This window comes from Haliotis rufescens, unplaced genomic scaffold, assembly GCF_023055435.1.
Source record: "Haliotis rufescens isolate VD_foot unplaced genomic scaffold, xgHalRufe1.0.p SCAF_5, whole genome shotgun sequence".
Classification (NCBI taxonomy): Eukaryota; Metazoa; Mollusca; class Gastropoda; order Lepetellida; family Haliotidae; genus Haliotis; species Haliotis rufescens.
In genome coordinates this window covers 43854194-43875059 of record NW_025964223.1, presented here as the reverse complement: position 1 = coordinate 43875059, position 20866 = coordinate 43854194, and the positions used below count along the sequence as shown (strand labels likewise).

The 20866-nt window shown below is 40.1% G+C and overlaps 1 protein-coding gene across 4 annotated transcripts in view; it reads left to right on the top strand.

Annotated features, from left to right (window-relative positions):
* Nucleotides 1–1280: 1280 nt before the first annotated feature.
* The window catches only part of LOC124140017 (sodium-coupled monocarboxylate transporter 2-like), a 36711-nt gene continuing 17125 nt past the window's right edge, over nt 1281–20866 (top strand). The window contains exons 1-6 of one of the 4 annotated variants that reach the window (XM_046507352.2): nt 1281–1398; nt 12802–13178; nt 15946–16011; nt 17391–17442; nt 19399–19466; nt 20105–20259. In XM_046507352.2, the coding sequence (XP_046363308.2) occupies nt 12813–13178; nt 15946–16011; nt 17391–17442; nt 19399–19466; nt 20105–20259 (707 nt within the window). In that variant the 5' untranslated portion in view covers nt 1281–1398; nt 12802–12812. Of the gene's footprint in view, nt 1399–9137; nt 9434–12801; nt 13179–15945; nt 16012–17390; nt 17443–19398; nt 19467–20104; nt 20260–20866 lie in introns of those variants that run through there. The other 3 variants (XM_046507354.2, XM_046507353.2, XM_046507351.2) reach the window with 3 other exon arrangements.

Here is a 20866-nt window from a genome sequence, read left to right as displayed (position 1 = left end):
ACAATAGCAAATAAAATAGGGCAAACGGATGTCTTTCGTAAGCAGCAATAAATATTTAGGAGAAATTGCGAGCCATGGAAATGCTTGAATCCGGTAGGCCTCCCTCGTCTTCGTCAATTTTACTTCCACAGAAACATCATAAGGCTCTTATCGCGACGAAAACAACAGTGCAATCACGTCAGACATAATGTTCATACCATCCTCTGACAAAAGATAGGCGTACCTGCGAGTGCGAGGCCTGGGACAGTTCCACTGTGCTCACTGCCACCACCACCACCCCCACACTTCCCTTCCCTCTTCCAAATCAACGTCACCTTCTCCAGCAGTGCAGACAACACTTGCTGTGGACAGATCTCAGTGGTAAAGGGTCCTCTTTACTGGTGAGTCACGTTTTTTTCTTCGCCAACTCAATGGCAGGACACATTTTACAGGCATCATAGTGAACTTTACGTCACGACATGTGTTCACTTTGGGTAAGGTCTACAGGAAGGACTTAAATTTGTGTGATTCAATGTAATTTGAATGCTGCGAGATAACTGGATGTGATTTTGCATCAGAAATGAAACGTTTGTGACGTCGTCCAAATCTGGAGGTCCGTGTCGGGCTTATCATATAATATTCATAAACATCAGATCTACACTTCGACACGATACCTGATTTAGTGTACGGGATATTACGAGCTGAACGTTCTTGTACACTGCTGGGCATTCGGCCTCGTGGTGTACAAGTCCATAAAAAGTCTGTACACCCTATCATAGTTCGCTCGTCCCGCGGAAGACACGGGTTCTATTCCCGACATGGGTACAATGTGTGAACGTGACTCACCAGTAAAGAGGACCCTTTACCACTGAGATCTGTCCACAGCAAGTGTTGTCCTCCGCCGTGATATTGCTGGAATATTGCTAAAAGCGGCGTAAAACCATATACACTCACTCACTGTAACAAGGAATTATTAACTGAGCAAGTATGATACATGTGGCAAGCCATGCAAATGATTTATGATGAATTATAAACTCAAGCATCCTACATGTGTTTATTAATAAATTATATACATCGTATATTACAAAACCATCCACATAAATAATGCGACAGCTGTATGTCATTTGAAACAATGAGAGTCGTCACCTGTTGTGCAAGTTGATTTGCTCACTTTTTTCAACTGCCTAATTGTTTAGGAATATGTTAATCTGTTCACCATTTACAGCTGCTTCCGGAATTGTCTACAACGAGGTTTCGCAACTATGGAAGATTCCACTGCACGATCCGTGCAATATCGTTCCGCTCCAGAACTCAAACCAAGGGCAAAATGATTACATCGAACAAGTGTCTTCCTAGTTCAGCTCAATGAAGCCTGCATTTCTTGCATCATTTGTAGACTCAAAGCAAGCCTAGGAGAAGGTATGTTCGCTTAATAGTTCAGTGACAAATTGCCTACTTTCCTAATTTAGCGGCCATCTGTAAGAACCGCTGCTTAATTCTTTGTTCGAATTGGGTTTCTCAACCGCGTACCTCCTATATTCCCCTGGGGAATACGAGGGCTGGTCAAACGTTCTAGGCCTGACTAATTTTCAACTATGGGCCATGACAAAGTAAACTTGGTCTGTTGATGCCGTTGTATATTAATGCAACCAGTTTAACAGTGGATTAGCTAGGGTACTTATCCTCATACACTTGTGACATGCAGGCATGAATTGCTCGAGTACATTTCTCTAAAGTCAAAAGGGGGCACCGGCGGCCCAGTCGTCTTAGGCACCGCGATTCGCTGTGCAGAGTTGAGCCCCTTGAGTACGCCAGAAACCTATGATTGTGTCCAAAATAGGGATATAAAAAGTATAAGAATTGACATTCATTGGAGTGTGAACTTTCATATGTGAAGATCCAAACATGAAGGGTCAAAACATGAAGTTCATGTTCCAGTGAACTTACAGAAAGTGAAAGTATATTCATAGATGCGTGACTTGGATATATGCATATTTAACTCAGTTACCCTCCAAATTAATGGACTAAACGTTCTATACTATCAACCTCGGTTCAGTTTTTACTCATATTCGTTCAACGAAGCCTCCATTTTTCAGACCAGAGTTTCTCCATTATCACTGGATGAGGGTATGTTTGACTTCATAATTCCGTAACCAATCCTGAACTATTTCAACATTTCAGTTATCATACTCATATTTCGAAAGAAGAACGTTATTGTCACAACTCATCAACATTGCTGAAAACACATTATGATGAATGACATTAATTAATACATCACCACCTAAAATTGCAAACCTAAAGCTGTGTGCTTCAATATAATGTACGGATTATTCTTATTCTTATCTTACGTGGTTATTTAATAACGTCACAATTTATTTTTGTACGAACATATTTCTGGGTTAACGTTTGTGTTTCAATTTGGAAATAACGCATTAATGATAATAATAATTATTTGTGCAAAGGGCGAACAATACTTCTCCCAAAGGAAGGTGATCTGGCTCACCCTAAAGATTTCCGCCCCATTAATTGTTTGAACACACAGTACAAAATATATACAGGGTGTCTTACAGATCTCATGTCTTCGTACTGCGCTTCGAATGACATTACCAACATGGAGCAGAAGGGAGCCAGAAAGGGATGGTGGGGTTGTAAGGATGAATTGCTGGTTCAGAAAATGATCCTTGAAGAGGCTGAAACTTACCACCGTAACCTCTCAATGTGTAGGATAGACTACAGAAAATCTTATGATTCTGAAGTCACTGAAATGTATTGACGTCCCCGAGCGACTAAGTGTTTTACTCAAGTCTGTAATGAATTGCTGGTCAACACAACTTGAGACGTATTCGCAGGGGCAGGTGGTAACTTCGGAACCAAATTCTATTACAAGAGGAATATTTCAGGGCGATTCGTTCAGTCCTTTGCTTTTCTGTTTGTCACTATATCCTTTAAGCTTTTTGCTTAGCAAAGAGGAAGGTCATCATCCTGGACCTCCCCAGCACAGATCCCAAACACACTTTACTCACCTGCTTTACATGGATGACCTTGAACTTCTTGCCAATGGAGGATCCACACTGAAAAAAAACAGATTCTCCTTGCCGAGTCCTTTTCTTATGATATCGGCATGTCCTTTGGACTCGACAAATTCAATATTCTTCATCTGAAACGTGGCAAGGTAGAAGAGGGAGGATCAGTCAGTTTACTTGAGGGAGGAGTTATTGACCATCTCGTGGAACGTCATGCCTATACGTACTTAGGTATGCAGATTAGGAACTAACTTCAGAATGCCCATATCAAGGCAAAACTTCGGGCAGAGTACAAATGTAGACTTAAGAAAATTTGGAGTTCAGAGCTGAACGCTTGCAATAAAGTTTAAGCCACAAATACTTATGCTGTACCCGTCCTTTCACATTCTTTTGGTGTTGTTGATCGAAGGAAGCAAAATATTCACACGAAAAAACATGTCAGACAATAGATCCAACCTTCCTCGCTCTTCGCTCAATAGCTTATATTTACCAATCATTATGGGAGGGCGTGGTTTGATTAACGTTGGAGCTCATCCTGATAGAATTATTCATTGCACTCTTGCACACATTCATTTGTCTGAGGATCCATGTGTGAAGCATGTCAAGACTCATAATGAAAACAAGTCATTCTACAGTTTTCGTAAACGAGCCAAGGTTGTGGGACATAATCTCAATGTCAGTGTTGATTTTGTTGATGGTTCTTTACTGCTGGACGGTACAGAAATGAGTGTCAACCAAGTGAAGTGCCATATCAAATCGGCCAAGACTCAGTTTTTCAAGGAGGGGCCATCTGGACGACCACTGCATCGAGTTTATGTGCAGTGTGTTGAGAAGGTCAACAATCCTGCAGAGTCTTCTTTAGGATGAGGTCGGCTCGAGAAAAAAAGATCGAAAAGCACAGTAATCTTCACTTTCATCTTAAATTCCCCACCCTTCCCCGCCACCAATCTCACCTCCACTCCACCCCATCCCACCGGTTTCAGTTTGAAGAGAAGAGGTCGCAATCTTATTCCTGATCTGGATATTCTTTTTTTTATTCGACTTATTCACTGGGGGGCTGTCGGTTAGCCTAGTGGTTAAAGCGTTCGCTCGTCACGCCGAAGACCTGGGTTCGATTCCCGACAGGGGTACAATGTGTGAAGCCCATTTCTGGTGTCACCCGCCGTGAAATTGCTGGAATATTGCTAAAAGCGGCGTTAAACCATACTCACTCGCTCGCTCGCTCACTCACTCACGCAAGGTCACTGATTTCCTGATTGTAATTCCTTGATACGCGTATCGTGCTTCAGCTGATAATGATAAACTTATCTTCTCAGCAATTGTTCTTCGTATGTCAAGGAATATATCTATATTAGACACGTAATGCTTACCTAACATCTATTACACTATAAAATTAATTTACATGATGACTCATACATTGGTCAATGAATGTGTTGAAAACACATTATTTGGTAACAGATGAATCAACATTGCAAGTAATTTATACACTTCTTATTTTCAAATTTAATGAAATTGTTTGAAATGTTTCTTTTTAATCATTCTGATAAACACTAAACAATGCACCATGTTAAATCGACATGGTGCACGTCTTCTCTCGCGGAAATTCCTTCCTTTGCTTTTAATATGCTTATTGAAAATGTTTTGAGTTTTTGAGATCAATAAAATAAAAAACATATCAAGGATGACACGTACGTGTACTTGACATCAGATGGTTTAGGATTGCTATCATGACGGTAAAGATGAATACGATGAGTCGAGTGACATGACGTGAATCTAACACGATTTCCTCCCTTGATGCTAAGTTGAGAGAGATGGAGGTTTTATACCACTTTGAAGAGTATTTCAGTTTAACAGTGTGTCAACTGGAGGTTGGAAGAAACCATATAAAGATGCAGGTTGTAGATAGTTACCCTTTCCTTGAAACCCGAGAACATGGCTAGGGTGTAATCAAAATCAAGAAACACAGTAGATTTTATATCCTTATTCAAACGTGTGTAGAGAATTATCAGGACCATGTGTGTACATATATCATGTACATAAAAGACATGACTGTTTTGTGTCCCATTACTAGGTTATTATCCTTCGATGCACCTACGTTCATTGTACAGTTCACCTACTCAGAAAGATACTTCAAACACGATGAAACCTATTTGAATGGTTTAAAGTATGCAAACAAACTTAAATACTAAAACTGTAAGGACTATTAAGCAGTAAGCCGGATGAGGTCACTCATGTTCGTTATGCTATTAATAATGCACCACTGAAAACGTATCTATCGATTCCATGTGAACATGGTGCGATTTTAGGCTGTATAAGAAACAAATTACTGCACCCGTGCATGTATACCATTTATTTTTAAATTCCTTCTTTGAGGATGTTACCTTTTCGTTGAAATTCGAGAACGAGGCTCGGGTGTCATTAAATCACGAGCAGAGCGAATCTGGGATTCGATCTCAAGACCAATGGTTTCTAGAACGCCTAAGGGGCGCATCTGCTCCAAGCGAACTGCGACGACTGGGCCACCTGTGACTTTCAATTAGTATAAAACAGCATATTTTCAGCAGCATAAACTAAAGATGCGACTTATTTAGTGGCTCATAACTACGATGCACCCACGTTCATTGTACAGTTCACCTACTCAGAAAGATATTTCAAGCACGATAAAACCTATTTTAATGGTTTGAAATATGCAAACAAACTTAAATACTAAAACTGTAAGGAATAGGTATGAGTATTAAGCAGTAAGCCGGATGAGGTCACTCATGTTCGTTATGTTATGTATTAATGCACCACTGAACACGTATCTATCGATTCCATGTGAACATGGTGAGATTTTAGGCTGTATAAGAAACAGATTACTGCACTCGTGCATGTATACATTTTGGTTTTTAAATTCCTTCTTAGAGGATGTTACATTTTCGTTGAAATTCGAGAACGAGGCTCGGGTGTCATTAAATCACGAGCAGAGCGAATCTGAGATTCGATCTCATGACCAATGGTTATAAGAACGCCTAAGGGGCGCATCTTCTCCAAGCGAACTGCGACGACTGGGCCAACTGTGACTTTCAATTAGTATAAAACACAGGAGATTTTATGTCCTTATTCATATCAAAGAGCATTTTCAGCACCACAAACTAAACATGCGACTGTTGAGTGGCTCATAACTAGGTCCACCTACGATGCACCCACGTTCATTGTACAGTTCACCTACTCAGAAAGATAATTCAAGCACGATAAAACCTGTTTAAATGGTTTGAAATATGCAAACAAACTTAAATACTAAAACTGTAAGGACAAAGAGGAGAAAATCATTGGTACATGACACAGTGGATATTGTTGTAAATGACTTCAGCAGCTAACTTCGTATTGCCGTTCCGTGTCGCCATTGAGTGTGATGCTGCTCTGCAACTCATGTCACAGATAAGCGATGGGTCACAGGACCGTAGCTTGTCATTAACCTACATTCATATCGACATTAATATCAACGTCACCCCGTTTGTTGTTTAGCGCCGCACTCAGCAATATTTCAGCTATATGACGGAGGTCTGTAAATAATCGAGTCTGGACCAGACAATCCAATGATTGCCATCATGAGCATCGATCAACGCAATTGAGATCGATGACATGTATCAACCAAGTCAGCGAGCCTGACCAGCCAATGCCGTTAGTCGCCTTTTACGACAAGCATAGTCGCCTTTTACGAAACGTATGGGTTGCTGAAGATCTATTCTACCCCGGAATCTTCACGGGTCCAGCACCCATACAAGGATTAACGCAACACAAGGTTTGAGTGAGTGAGTATGGTTTTATGCCTCGTTTAGCAATATTCAGCAATATCACGGCTGGGGACACCAAAAATGGGCTTCACACATGCCGGGAATCGAATCCGGGTCTTCGGCGTGACGAGCGAACGCTTTAACCACTAGGCTACCCGACCGCCCCAAGACAAGGTTTCATACTAACAGAAACGTTACTGTACTTCAATACCCGAATACACAACTAAAACACTGTTGGAAATGCTAGAAAAGTGCTTTTCTGTGAAGTACGTGTTTGCGTTGTTTCTCCTACCCTTTTGCCCCCCTCCGTTTAAGATTTCAACTTGTATACATAACAACATGATAGTTTCTTGAACAACATTAAAACAAACAGCAGATACTATTGGGTACAGGGTATTCATTGTCGTGTACCGTATTGACATTTAATATTTGAGTTATTTTGCAATTCATTGCTTTCATTTGGAGCCAAAATGGAATGCAGTCAGATTGACAAGAGACTGTGACCATGAAAATATAAGCGACAAAACCTTTCACATATTCAATAGAAATCTCTGCTAACAGCAGAGTGGATTGCACGGTCCCGACTATTCATGTGCATGTGTTTATGAATCATTGTCAAACTGATGATACCAGGTGTTCGCGAAAAGGTGAGCGTATCCTGCCCCACAGGTAGCACTTGCCACAAACATAAGCAAAGGAAGGTCAACTGTTCACCTGAAAAAAAACGGGAACGTATGGTACAAATCAAAATGGGGAATTGCATCGGACATAATATTTCTCACCGATGCGTAAAATTTGTAAATGTCCTCATCGTGTCTACCATAACACTTTTTGAAAGCTTTACTGAGGCTTTGAATATGAGCAAACGTTTTATGACGCTCTTGGAAATCTTGGTAGAAAAAGCATCCTCGACAGTACATGTGTGTTTAATCCCATGTATGAACAATTATTTCAATCAAAACCAAAACTTGTTCGACCTCTAGGGTTTAGAATTACGCCACATATTATCGCAGCTAATGTTGATCTTTCTGCTATCTCACCTTCCCGGTTACTGTCTACACCTCCTTGGCAACTAGTCAAACCGGAGGTAGACATAACACTAACTACCCTAAAAAAAGCTAACACAAATCAATTGGTCTATCAACAAGAATATGCCCAATTAAGGTCAAAATATGGTTCTCATCACTCTATTTTTACCGATGGTTTCAAGGATGATGGCAAAGTTTCAAGTACCACTATCATTGGATCTGATATGGTGTCGTATTGGACATAGTTGCTACACCAATGAGTATTTCTTGAAAGATGAGGATCCTCCGTTTTGTGTCCCTTGTGATGAGAGAATCACAGGCAACCATGTTTTGCTTGACTGTGTTGATTTTTCTCTCACAAGTGATAACTGTTATAATTCAACAGCTTTAAAGGAACTGTTTTATAATATCAGTGTTCATTTCATTCTCATTATTTTTAAAAGAAAAAGTATTACTTGATTAATTTTTAATTGTTTTAGAATAATGGGATATTATTGTCAACTGAGATTTATGAAGACGGTGCCACTCAGGGGGTTAAAGTTGTGTTAAATCTTTGTCCCGTGGCACGTGAGTCCATCTATATTGAAATAATAAATATCAACTAGTGCTTTAATTCCTTGATGCTGCTTTGATTTTTGATTGATTGATAAACATTGCGTATAAGCAGTCGCGACCAAAGCGATTGCATAGATCCTGCTGGGAATCATGCAGGAAGCAAAAGCACTGTAAGTCCCCACGATCCCCAGGTAGGTGGTCTAGCTGTAGTTGCCAGTGATCTATAGCCTGGTTTTATTTTCTATTGACTGAAAAATTCTTTTTTTTAATATTGTTCAGGTTTGTTTTATTTCTAAACTATGATATTTACCTTACTTTTTTACTGTCATTTGTAGACAGGAATTTTAAAATAATAAACTTGTTCTCATCGCGACATGGCTGCAATATTGCCGATGCGATGTAAAAGTATAATATAACTCACTCACATGTACAAATCAAGCAAAACATGCAAGCCAATCCACTCACTTCAACCATCTTACATAACTCTACTCTCATAATCACTTACAATTCAACCACTCACTCACTCACTCTCAGCACACAACCCATACATACAGTCAAACCGCATTAAAATGTCATTGTGATCTTAACAGATAGAACTGTACAACTTGTGAACCAACATGAAGCGAGAGAACTCTTCATTGTAGATTGAAATGGCACACAGACGCCGAACAAACGCAACCAAACACAACAGTAACTCGTACTAAAAACATGCCAAGCAAACGTCTAATATCTGTATTACTTCCTCCTTTCTTAAGCTGGCAGACTATTTAAAATGTCGTTAAAGGCAACTCACTCACTGACTCATCTCCCTACATTAAGTTCAAGTTTACACCATCGACTATGCATATGTAAGGTTCATAAAAATGAGTGGAGCATATGATCATTAGGTCCCAAATACCTCCGACACAACTACTGCAGCCATCATCTATCAAAACCATGTCGACTATCAGCGCCCGCAGTGTGTAACACTGGGACACTATAGTCACGTGATTCGGCGCCAGTTAAACGTGCTTCCCATTCAGTTGACCAGCAGGCTTCCGAGCGGTGAATACAAGGATTTTACTCTGTCAAGGTGAGACACCCGCATATCAAAGTTTATCTCAAGACGTAATACCTGTGTTCATGGTTTGGTTAAACATTACACTGGAAGTGTACTAGTATTTGATTCTGAATGTGATGAAGTGAATCTCGCTTCTAAGCTGTTCACTGATTGTCACTTTCAGCAAGTACTTTCAATTTTGTTTCCAAAGTACTTTACTGATAACTCTGCCATTTTAGTTGGTAAATTCTGTATACATTCACATCACGGTCACGTAAGGCGGTTTAGGGTAATAATATGTCAAAATGATGTGCGTTAATTGTGACATTTTACATTTTATTTGAGGGTTATATTTAGATATACTCTTCAAAATGGGAAACGCAATACGGATATTTTTGGCTATAAAAGCAACATTATATTAGCGGACCAAGATTTGCACAATGAAGAGGTTTAATGTGTTATAGTGTGAGTGACAAATTTCGCGGATCAAAATGATCACAACAAGAACATGCAAAAAATTAGTCGGGAAACACGTACAATTCAGACAAAACGCACCCAGTGCATTAACAAAAGGGCCATGGGGATGCACGCACTCAACGTGAATCAGCACTATGAACGGTATTAAAGTGCAGGGATTATGATTGCCTGGCATCTGCCTCTATCGAAAAGTGACAGTTCAACAACATGCCAAGATTAATAGAAGTTCAACGAAACAACGTCATAGGCCGGACTTGCAGGCAGGATAAGCCCGATCGGCTTTTCCCAGGGTTTTCAATGTAGCGGCCAGCCCCATCTAAAGGTTGTGGGATCGGTTTAAACAGCTTGGGTCAACACGTCATCGGCAAAGGTCGGGGCGACCAAGAGTAGAGTAACCACTCCCGCCCAAGATCGCTTCATCCGACTGCTCCACCTAAGTGAAAGGACGACCACAGCCACCCCAACCACATCCCAAATACCCGGACAGCACAGACTCTCCGATCAGACCGTGCGAAATCGTTTAAGAGCAGCAGGTCTACGAGCAAGACGTCCTGTTCGACGCGTCATATTGAGTCGACAACATCGTCAGCAACTGCATTGGTGTCGTCAACACAGCTTATGGCCTCAACTGCGATGGCGAGATGTCTGGTCACCATAAGGGGCAACTTAATAGGGTCTCAGTACATCCGGGACGTTTTGAGGCCAGTCGTCGTTCATTATGACAACCACACTCTTGCTACTCGACCTCAGTACATAGATGACAACGCCAGGCCTCATCGTTCGCATGCAGTCGTGGATTACATGAGGGCCAATGCAATAACGACTGACTCTAACCTTGCCAGCAATGAGCGCACATTTGAACCCCCTTGAACATGTTTGGGATATTCTGGGGCGGACATACAGGCACGAGATCCTCCTGTACCAGATTTACGTCCATTGGAAGCAGCATTGCATCAGGAGTGGTTGTTGTTGACCCATCAACAGATCCAACGTCTGACTGGAGGCATGAGACGTAGGGTAGAATGCGTCATCCGGGCACGTGGCGGTTATACCCGCTACTGATCTGTAGATGTGATAAAGAGACTTTAAGGAACTTTTTCAGACGTAACTCGTTTCCTTAATCCTGCAGCTCCATACTTTTTTGAAGAATTGTCTTAGGTCAAATACAGTACCTGTGTAACCATGATGTTTTTGCCAGTGAATTTCAATCACAACTCACCAATATCTTCTTTATTTGTTGTCAAAAGTTTGTTCTATCCGATGACATTGGTATCGCCCAGCTCCTGTGGTCTGTCATCCCATGCCATGATTTTTGCCATTTGTCATGGTACAGAAATAAGGGTGTGCTTTACTTTTTTCTCCCAGTTCTAAGATTCCAGTTCTGTCGCGCAATACACAATGCTAAACGAGCAGCTTTGTGGCGATCTTTCAACAAGGGACGCTTTATGACTCGTCCAGCCCTCAGTTCTGCTGCTTTCAGCCTGTTCCTGATGGTTCTAGTGCTGAAACGACAATTGGGCAACCACAGCTGTTTCAGACGAGTACTTGTTAAAAAGGGTTCTCGGCGTATGAGACGAAGAAGGTCCCTGTCTTCGCGACGTGTCGTCACATAAGGTCTTCCGGATCTGGGACGGTCCTGTACATCACCGTTCTGAGTATGTTTCTCGACAAAACGGCTTACGACAGTGTGATGATACCCCAAATTCTACCAATGGCATTACAAGACATGCGTTATGCATGCCGATTATTTGCCATCTTGTGGCGTTTGATAATCGCCTTGGTTCCATTGGCACACTATGTAATGGAATAACTGTTTGAAACCGAGCTTAAGAAAGGAATTCTAACGTTTGGATATACTGCTTTTAGAGCTCCTCGAGGGTAGCATGCTGCACGGGCATACCATGCATGGCACATGCGCTTTCATGACTGTTACAAATATTGGGACCAAACAATAATGAAATATATTAGGGTGTGCTTAACTTCTTTCTCTGTGTATATGTATTATCTTAACTTCCAACGCTCCTATTTAACATTCACATACCACTTCAAGTCATGAAATCATTCATGGAATATCCACTGAAATTCAGAACACTATCCAGAGTGCCTCACATTGGGATATCATTCCATTGTTGTGGTAGGTATATAACAGATGTTGTAGGTCTTTCTAGAACTGTTCATTAACCATTCTACGTGGACCATTTACCCCCGTGCAGATTCGGGGTTAAACAACAAACAAGCAAACTTGTACCTATCGGTGGCAGATTGGAGACGCACAAGATTATTTAGGGATTTACTTTATCATGTTAATCCGTAAACAACCTTCAGTATTATTATCATTTAGTTTCTCTGTGCTGTATATCATTCTTCATCAGAAATCCAATTCCTTCAGAGCTTCTTTTTGACCGACGGTTTATGTGTTTTCTCCTGACCGTACCATTCGTCTCTGTTTAACTTGTTTATCATCTTTGTCTTGGTAAAAAATGTCTTGCATGTCCCACAGATATCACAGTCTAACGGATCAACAACATCACATTTGAAATTAAAAAACATCCGTATTCTTCATATTTAGCTTAAAACATCGTGAGTTTAAGTGAACAATTGACTTGCCTTTGCATGAGTTTTGGACGGGTGCTACTGGTTGGGCAATTTCGGCTGCCCTGTTCGTGAACACCTGGTATCACCACTATATGTTTTATCAACACATGCTTACATGTAAGATATTCTGGAATCGTATACTGGACAGGTTAGTGGGGATTTCTAATTGGGCATGGCGTTTGTTGCTTTTATTTATTGTCAGGACACATTCGTGACGGTTTGTATGTCATGTGCATTGTACCTGAACGACATAGCATACTAGCATACACGGCATAATGCTTGTATTGTAATCAGAAAATCACGATGAAAGTTATATTTAAATTTCTTAGCAGGGACGACAATGACGGAGCGCTACAGTTTCAACAGCAGAACAAAGAACACCCTCAAATGGGAGGACTATGTTGTGTTTGGAGGTACACTTCTCATCCCTGCCGGGATTGGCCTCTACCATGCGATCAAGGACAGGAAGAAAAACAGCCCGTCAGAGTTTCTGGTTGGAAACCGTCAGATGGGCACTATCCCTGTAGCTTTGTCGGTGACGGTGTCCTTTATGTCAGCGTTGACGTTGCTTGGGATGCCTGCCGAAGTCTACAACTACGACACGATGTTTTGGTGGGTTGCCCTCGGCATGGTAATGGCCGTGGCCGGAGCAGCGCATCTCTTTCTGCCCTTCCTGTACAGGCTTGGGGTAACCAGCGTCTATGAGGTAGGAAGCTACTTATATTAACTTTCACAGAATCCCACCCGCATCGATTACATATTGTTGTTATTCAGGGTTTGCCAACGCAGAGCGGGACAAATTCGGAATGGCCATCGGTTTGAACTTTACAATAGAATAGGATCGGGCAAACTTCACATCATTGGAAGGCTATGGATGAGATGTGATCATGTAATGTATATCCCAATGTGTATAGCTCGTATGGCACTGGGTGATGCAATGACGTGTGATCAAACAAGTGGTAGAGAGAGAGAGATTCTTTATTTCCTCCAGAAGTTAATCCGAAGATTATACAATTAATCAAACGTATTCACACAAACTCATATTACCTGTACATATATACAATACAAGACAGTAGCACCAGTGTTATGCCATTCACACAGTACAAAAGATTAGATCAGATGACATAATCAAGGTAAGGCTTTAGTGTAAGTACATAAGCAGAAAATATCAGTATAACAGATTCCCATGTAACTATATCAATACATTGTGAGAAGTGAGTATCAGCACCAAAGAAAAATGACAACATATCTTCTTCACCTTGTAATTCCAACTGGACATAGGTTTTAACATCAAGCAGATTCATAAAAGTTGAAAACAGTTAATTTCTTTCCTGCAGTAGAGCTTCACAATGTAATATGATGTGATTATCATAATCAAAGGCATGCTTGTTACACAATAAACCGTCCCTAGCAGTTTTGTTTCGTGATGAAACTATAACACAAAATTTTAAACTTGGCCTCTGTTCTGTGTACAGATATGCTAGTTGCCATACTATATGGTGAGTAAGCTTTGTGTGTATTAGCATGAAGCGTGAAAGACCTGTATTGACAGAAACTTGTCTGCACCACATATTTTCTTCATATTTATGATTGGTTTTATTAACCAGTTTCTTCCAGTTTCTCTTTGTAGGAAATACACCACAGCTTACATATGTACAAAGGTTGTTTCCTAGGTTATACTTGTTAAGAACTGATAATAAATCTCCACATACAGATTTAGGATTAGTTGGATTTGCAATGTATGCACAAAAAAATTGTTACAGGTTAAGTTACATAAGCGGCCAAGCAGCTGAAGTTTAATTTACACTTATCGATATAGCCGATCGTTGTCCAAAGCCCAAGATAAGCAATAGTGGATTCTGATGGAGACCTTTTACAGTTCGCGCGAAATAGCGTTGAGTATGTTCAATGTTATTAATGTTTTGACCCTTAATATCAAAGAGCAGTTCGCAGCCGTAAAAACTTGTTTTTAATATCATTCTTAACCAGACTTTTACACTGGTAGCTGGATGTAGCTCAGAACTGTTGAGTCCCACAGATTTTAACGAATTGATACTTTGTCTTGCTTTTTGGCAACATTTTTCAATACTTGATTTACATGACAGGTTATGCGTTAGTAGTATGCCACCATACATGACAGAGTCAGAGGTTGTTATATTTATATCACCAAGTTTGCAGTTAATATCTAACCCCTTTTGTTTTGTCTTAGAGAAGAGAACAACATTACTTTTTGAAGGGTTATACGTTAGTCGCCACTTTGAGGCATATGAATGTACTGTATAAAGTGCTTTTTGAAGCCCTCGTGGCGAGGTGCTCACAAGAGTTGTGTCGTCTGCAACCAAAACAGTTGGAATATCTAGACCAAATACACAAATACCACTATTTGCTTGTCTAAGGGCTGTCATTAATGATGACTAAGAAGAACCAAGCAGAGAGAACTCTTCCTTGTCCGACACCTTGGTATATATCTGACTGTTCACCCTGATAAGCAACAAAAGCATGGCTATTTGTATAGCTATGGTGTAATAACTTCCATGTATTTCCTCTGATACCCATTTGGTGGTACGTGGTCCTGTATATTGTACACATTACATAAAGTAAGGTAACGCAACGTTGGTCGAGGATAGTAGGTGGCTGTGTTCGGCAAGCTTGAAGAATTTCTAGGGATTCGGTCACTGAAAAACATTGACAAGTGAACTTTGTTCGAAATAAGCCACTGTGGACCCAACATTGAGTGGTCACCGATGAGGAAAAGCTGGTAATGTGACTGTTCACATTCTCGAGCCCCATAAGGCAGCTTGGGTTGTACTTCAGGGAGCTGATCATGAGAACAAAATTTGAGTGCATGCTTATCCTTTGACTGGGGTATAAAATAATGTGTTACTCTTTGAACATGCTTCAAGGTTTGGATTTGGCGCAGTACAAATATGCACGTTATTATACCTATACTTACTGATGTGTGACTGTATTGTTGCGGGCACGGGTGTCCCTGTCGTCTTATTATTGACTTTTCGGAACTGCGTTCCTGAGTACGAGAATATAACTCAACCCGATTGGAGTTTGTCAACACCTTGTTTGATGTTTGATGGTTTTGTGAGCTTCAGTTTGCAAAATTCAAGCTATATCACAGCAGTCATTTGTTTTTGATTGTCAGCAACATCCTATGCTATCGGGATACAATAACCCAGGAGCAACCCACCAAGTCACAATGCCTGATCATATGTAGTTGCTACAATTATGAATCCAAGTTTTAAAATAGGGAGATGTGGTGGTGGATTGGTAGTTGTGTGTAAGTAAAAATGTGTATATTAGTAAACTTTAATATAAATGGTCGCTATATGGCTGCAATAATGCCGATGCGACGTAAAGTTTTAACTCACTTAAACAAACGTATACATCAATAAAATTTATGTTTTTTGTACGTGTTCAATCAGTGATGTCTTTCGTTATGTTGTGTCTATTTTCAATTACAGTACCTCGAACTGAGATTTGGGAAGCGAGTTCGGATACTGGCATCTCTTAACTGGATTGTTCAAGTGGTAAAACATTTAATTGTATATGCACATGTATAAAGTAGCATCATGCTAACTCAAATAAGCCAAAGACAATTTCAGAGCTGTCATGGACTCTCGTCCGTGATTTTCGTCCGTCTCGGTTGTACTAAGACTAAGATTAATATCAGATGTGCACAATCACCAAAAATGCATAGTCCCTAATGAAAGTGAATAAACCATTTCCATAATCGTAAGAAATATCTACAAATACAAGCGTCAATATTTTGACGATATTATAAGCATGTGTTTATGAATTACTATCAAATAGTGATGACGGCAGGTGTTCGCAAAAAAGTAAGCGCGTCCTGCCCCATCGATGTCACCCGTCACGAACACATGAAAAAGGATGTCAACTGCTCACTTGAAAAAATACGGGAACACGTCTACCATAAAGAGGTATTGAAACCTTTACGGAGATCTTACATGTTGTTAACCTGATCAAACAACTTTTCAGTAAGATCCGTGTGACACTCGTAGAAATCTTCGTAGAAAGAGCATACTCCATTGTACCTGAAAAGTAGTGAAATGTGGAAACCAAAGGCTGGAATATTTCTTGACATAGAGATAATGTTGACTATTGAAGTCATCACTCGATGCAGTCTCGACTTTGATGCAGTCTTGTGAATAGGTTTAATCATACTAATGGAAGTGAATAAACCTTTTCCATAATCGTAAGAAATACCTACAAATAGAAGCGTCAATAGTTTGACTATATTATAAACATGTGTTTATGAATTACTATCAAATAGTGAGGACGGCAGGTGTTCGCGAAAAAGTGAGTGCGTCCTCCCCCATCGATGTCACCCGTTGACTATTGAAGTCTTGTGAATAGGTTTAATCATACTACCTTTGTGTGTTTACTGTTTATCGCTGCACCCAGCAATAATTCAGCTGTATGACGGCTGTCTGAAAATAATCGAGTTTGGTCCAGCAAGCCAGTGATTGACATCATAAACATTTATTTACGCATTTGGGATGCGACGAAATGCATCAACAACCCAAGTCAGCGAGCCTGACCACCCGATCTGGTTAGTGGCCTCTTACACGCATAGGTTGCTGAAGAACAATTCTAACCCGGCTTTTCAATGATTGAGTGCGTGAGTTGGGTTTAACGCTGCTTTTAACAGTATTCCAGTTACGGCGTGGCAGCTTAATGTGGTAGGAAAGCCCAAACCTAGAAACATAATCGGCGGTTTCAAGGGGGCTGAGACTTGTATCATACATTGTGCCACCGTACAGATATCATACTCCGATGGAGAAAAAACCTTAAACATATATACCTGTTTAAAGAATAGTTGGCTGATCGTTGAACAGCTTATCATTCAGTTCATGGGTTGCTATGTACTGAAGTTGTTTTGTTTCAGCTGATGTACATGGCCTTTGTTCTTTTTGCCCCATCACTGGCGCTTTATTCAGGTAATCTACTACTCATATTGATATTGATTTCCTTATCTACCCTTTTGTCGATTGGCATAATTTTAGTTTAAGGCTTAAGTGTAAAATGAATTGTCAATGCAAGAAAATTATTTGAATACATTTTCACAACTACTTTGCCCTTTAGGCCAATGGAAATCTGTTTCGACGGGGAATTTAAACTGATTATTCTCATGCATTGACACTTTGTGTTATTAACTTGTAAAACATATTTTTATTCATCAGCGCCACGACATAATGTGATTGATGCAAGGCAGAAACGTTCCACTGTGGTGTCACAGCATAGTAACGTTTCACCGTTATGTGACGTTCAAATTGTGACTCGCGATCATAGTGATGTCATGTTTCAATTTGTTTTAATTTGATGAAATCTTCCTCAATTAGCTCTAAATTTTCTCTGGCAATGTCACCTTTATTTCCTGAGTATAGTTTCAATTATGATTTGGAATTAACATATATATGCCCTCTGCCTCATAGCATTCATTAACCTTATGAAGGAGTAAGCACATACTCCGAAATGTTGTGTTTCCTCATAATAAAGAAGTTGACATCCATACATTCTCTCCCTTATGTGTATCACGTCTAAATGCCATTCTAGGACTTGTCTGTCTATGATATGTACTGACACCTAAACGGTAATGGATTCCACTTTAATAGTTGTTCTGGAACATATGAACAAAACAATACAATCATAATATACGTTCAAAGGTATTAACAGGCGAACCAATGTACACCTCTACTGTAACCATATGATCTGCTTTATTTAAGAGATAATTCTTCAAAATTTATACTTTATGAGGGGCCCATGTCGTACACGTACGTGTTCTTTTCTTACATTTTACCATGTACCTGGCATTGTGACAGTACTTAACGACACGTCAGATATACCATTATCATATAGTGGGTAGGTTTCTCGGCAGGATAATGCCATCGGATAAAAACGATATCCGTTAGGGTCATATGCGGATAGAGATGCAAATATCAAAGGTCAAGTAGGGACTACTTTTTTTACTGTTTATAAACAAACATGGCGTCGCCCTCGTCATTCGGCGTTCGAGTAAGAATTAACCATCGGGAATCTGGATACACTACAGGGATAATTGCTATCATTACCAAAAGAACAGTCTAATATACTGAAAATCAGTGTCTAACTGTGACGTAGCAAAGACATTTTATAAGTTTTGGCAACTTTGGAGATATAAATTTCGAAACAATATTTACGAAGGCACGAGGCCTTGCCAAGTAGCCATATATGTGCTTGTAGACCTCTGCGGCTTGAAACCTTCTCCACAAATTAAAATAGTTGGATTCGGCCGAAATATGTTTGAATTGTTACCTTGTTTCGTTTTGTCGCTGTGTGTACATCTGACTACACTTCTTCACGTTATGACAGGACAGGCCGACTGTCAACAACGTCTGAGCGTGGCCGTGACGTCTCTAAGACTAGGGTTAGAGTAGCTCCCCTTTGACAAAGGGCAGTTACTCTAGCGGACAGACCGATGGATTGCCGCAAAAGGCAATTAAAAACAATTGTTGTTTTGCGTATATGTAGCTTCGCCACTGTATTAGAAACAGATTTCAGTTGGAACTATATTGGCTACTGTCACTGTCCGACTGACACATCACTTACCCTGTGACGTAATAAATGTCAATGCGCGCATTCCAGGAAAACTCGCAAGGTTTCGGTAATGTTTGTTAGAGAGGGAAAGCGATTTTGAAGCACAGAATTAAAGAATGACATTATATGATAAAGAGGTTATCACGCTTGTGTGTTTGGGGATAGTAAATATCCTGTATTAGGAATAAACACTATGTATTTAGCTCGCCAAGGCTCGTTAAATACAATGTTTATTCCTAATGCAGGATATTTACCATTCCCAAACACACTCGCATGATAACCTCTATTTATCAGGCAACATAAATGAAGTTTTGTTTCAGTAACTGGTCTGGACTTACGGCTGTCAATCTCTTCTGTTGGAATAATAGTGACCTTCTACACAGCTCTGGTAGGGTTATTAATAAATTAATCGAGGTCAGAATAGGTGCGTAGGACGACCCGATAAACATATTAAACGTTGGATTAACTAGAAAAGTAATAGCATTACATGCATCAATAGTTTAAGAAGCCCCTTCACAACTATTTCCTGAAAGTGACAAACCTGGTACCTTGTAACCCATTTACTGATGTTTTACGCCAAGCAAGAACAATATAATGAAGAATGTGGATATCAGACACCAGCCGTTACTTCCAGTTTTGAATAACATATTATTTGTACATTAGGATTTCTAGGGATATAATATAAGTGTATATTATACAGTTACAATGTCACACATCCGGTTTTTGTTTTTTTGATGGTGTACATTCTAAAATGTTACATATGAATTCATCTTGAAACAAATATCCATCATTGATGTTTTGATATATCGCATTCTCACCTAATGTTTCCTAATAAATAAGCTCATTTAACTCGAATTGTCTGGTGGAAAGACAAGGAACGATTAAAAAGTGAAGCATGTGTTTGAAACTCCCCCCGAGTTCCCACAGTAAATATTCGGAAACAGTGAAAACATTATATACTGCGACGTCGGGTCAACACATCGGTGCTATTCCCATAAGTATATATACATTTGCATGTGTTTATAGGGAGGGATGAAGACAGTGTTATGGACGGACAGTCTACAGACAATCATCATAGTAGTTGGGCTCATCTCTCTGCTGGTTCAGGGATCCTTGGCGGTGGGAGGATTCTCTAAGGCCTGGGAAATTGCAAGGGAGAGGACCCGCCTCCGATTCTTTGAGTGTGTAGAATTCTAGATAGAGGGAGTAACTTGCACAAGAGAATTCCACCGTTGTATCCGTATATGAACATCCGGCCAAATCCTTGTCAACGTTAACATATTACCACCCCTTTGACCATACATCAACTTACTACCACAGTTTTGTCCATACATCAACTTACTACCGATGTGTCCATACATTAACATACTACCACAAGTTTGTCCATACATCAACTTACTACCACAGTTTTGTCCATACATCAACTTACTACCACAGATGTGTCCATACATTAAAATACTACCAGTTTTGTCCAAACATCAACATACTACCACAGTTTTGTCCATACATCAACATACTACCACAGTTTTGTCCATACATCAATATTCTACGACAGTTTTGTCCATACATCAACTTACTACCACAGTTTTGTCCATACATCAACATACTACCACAGTTTTGTCCATACATCAACTTACTTCCACAGCTTTGTCCATGCATCGACATACTTCCAAAGCTTTGTCCATACATCAACCTCCTGCCACAGTTTTGTCCATACATCAACATACTACCACAGATGTGTCCATATATCAGCATGCTGTCACAGATGTGTCCATATATCAGCATGCT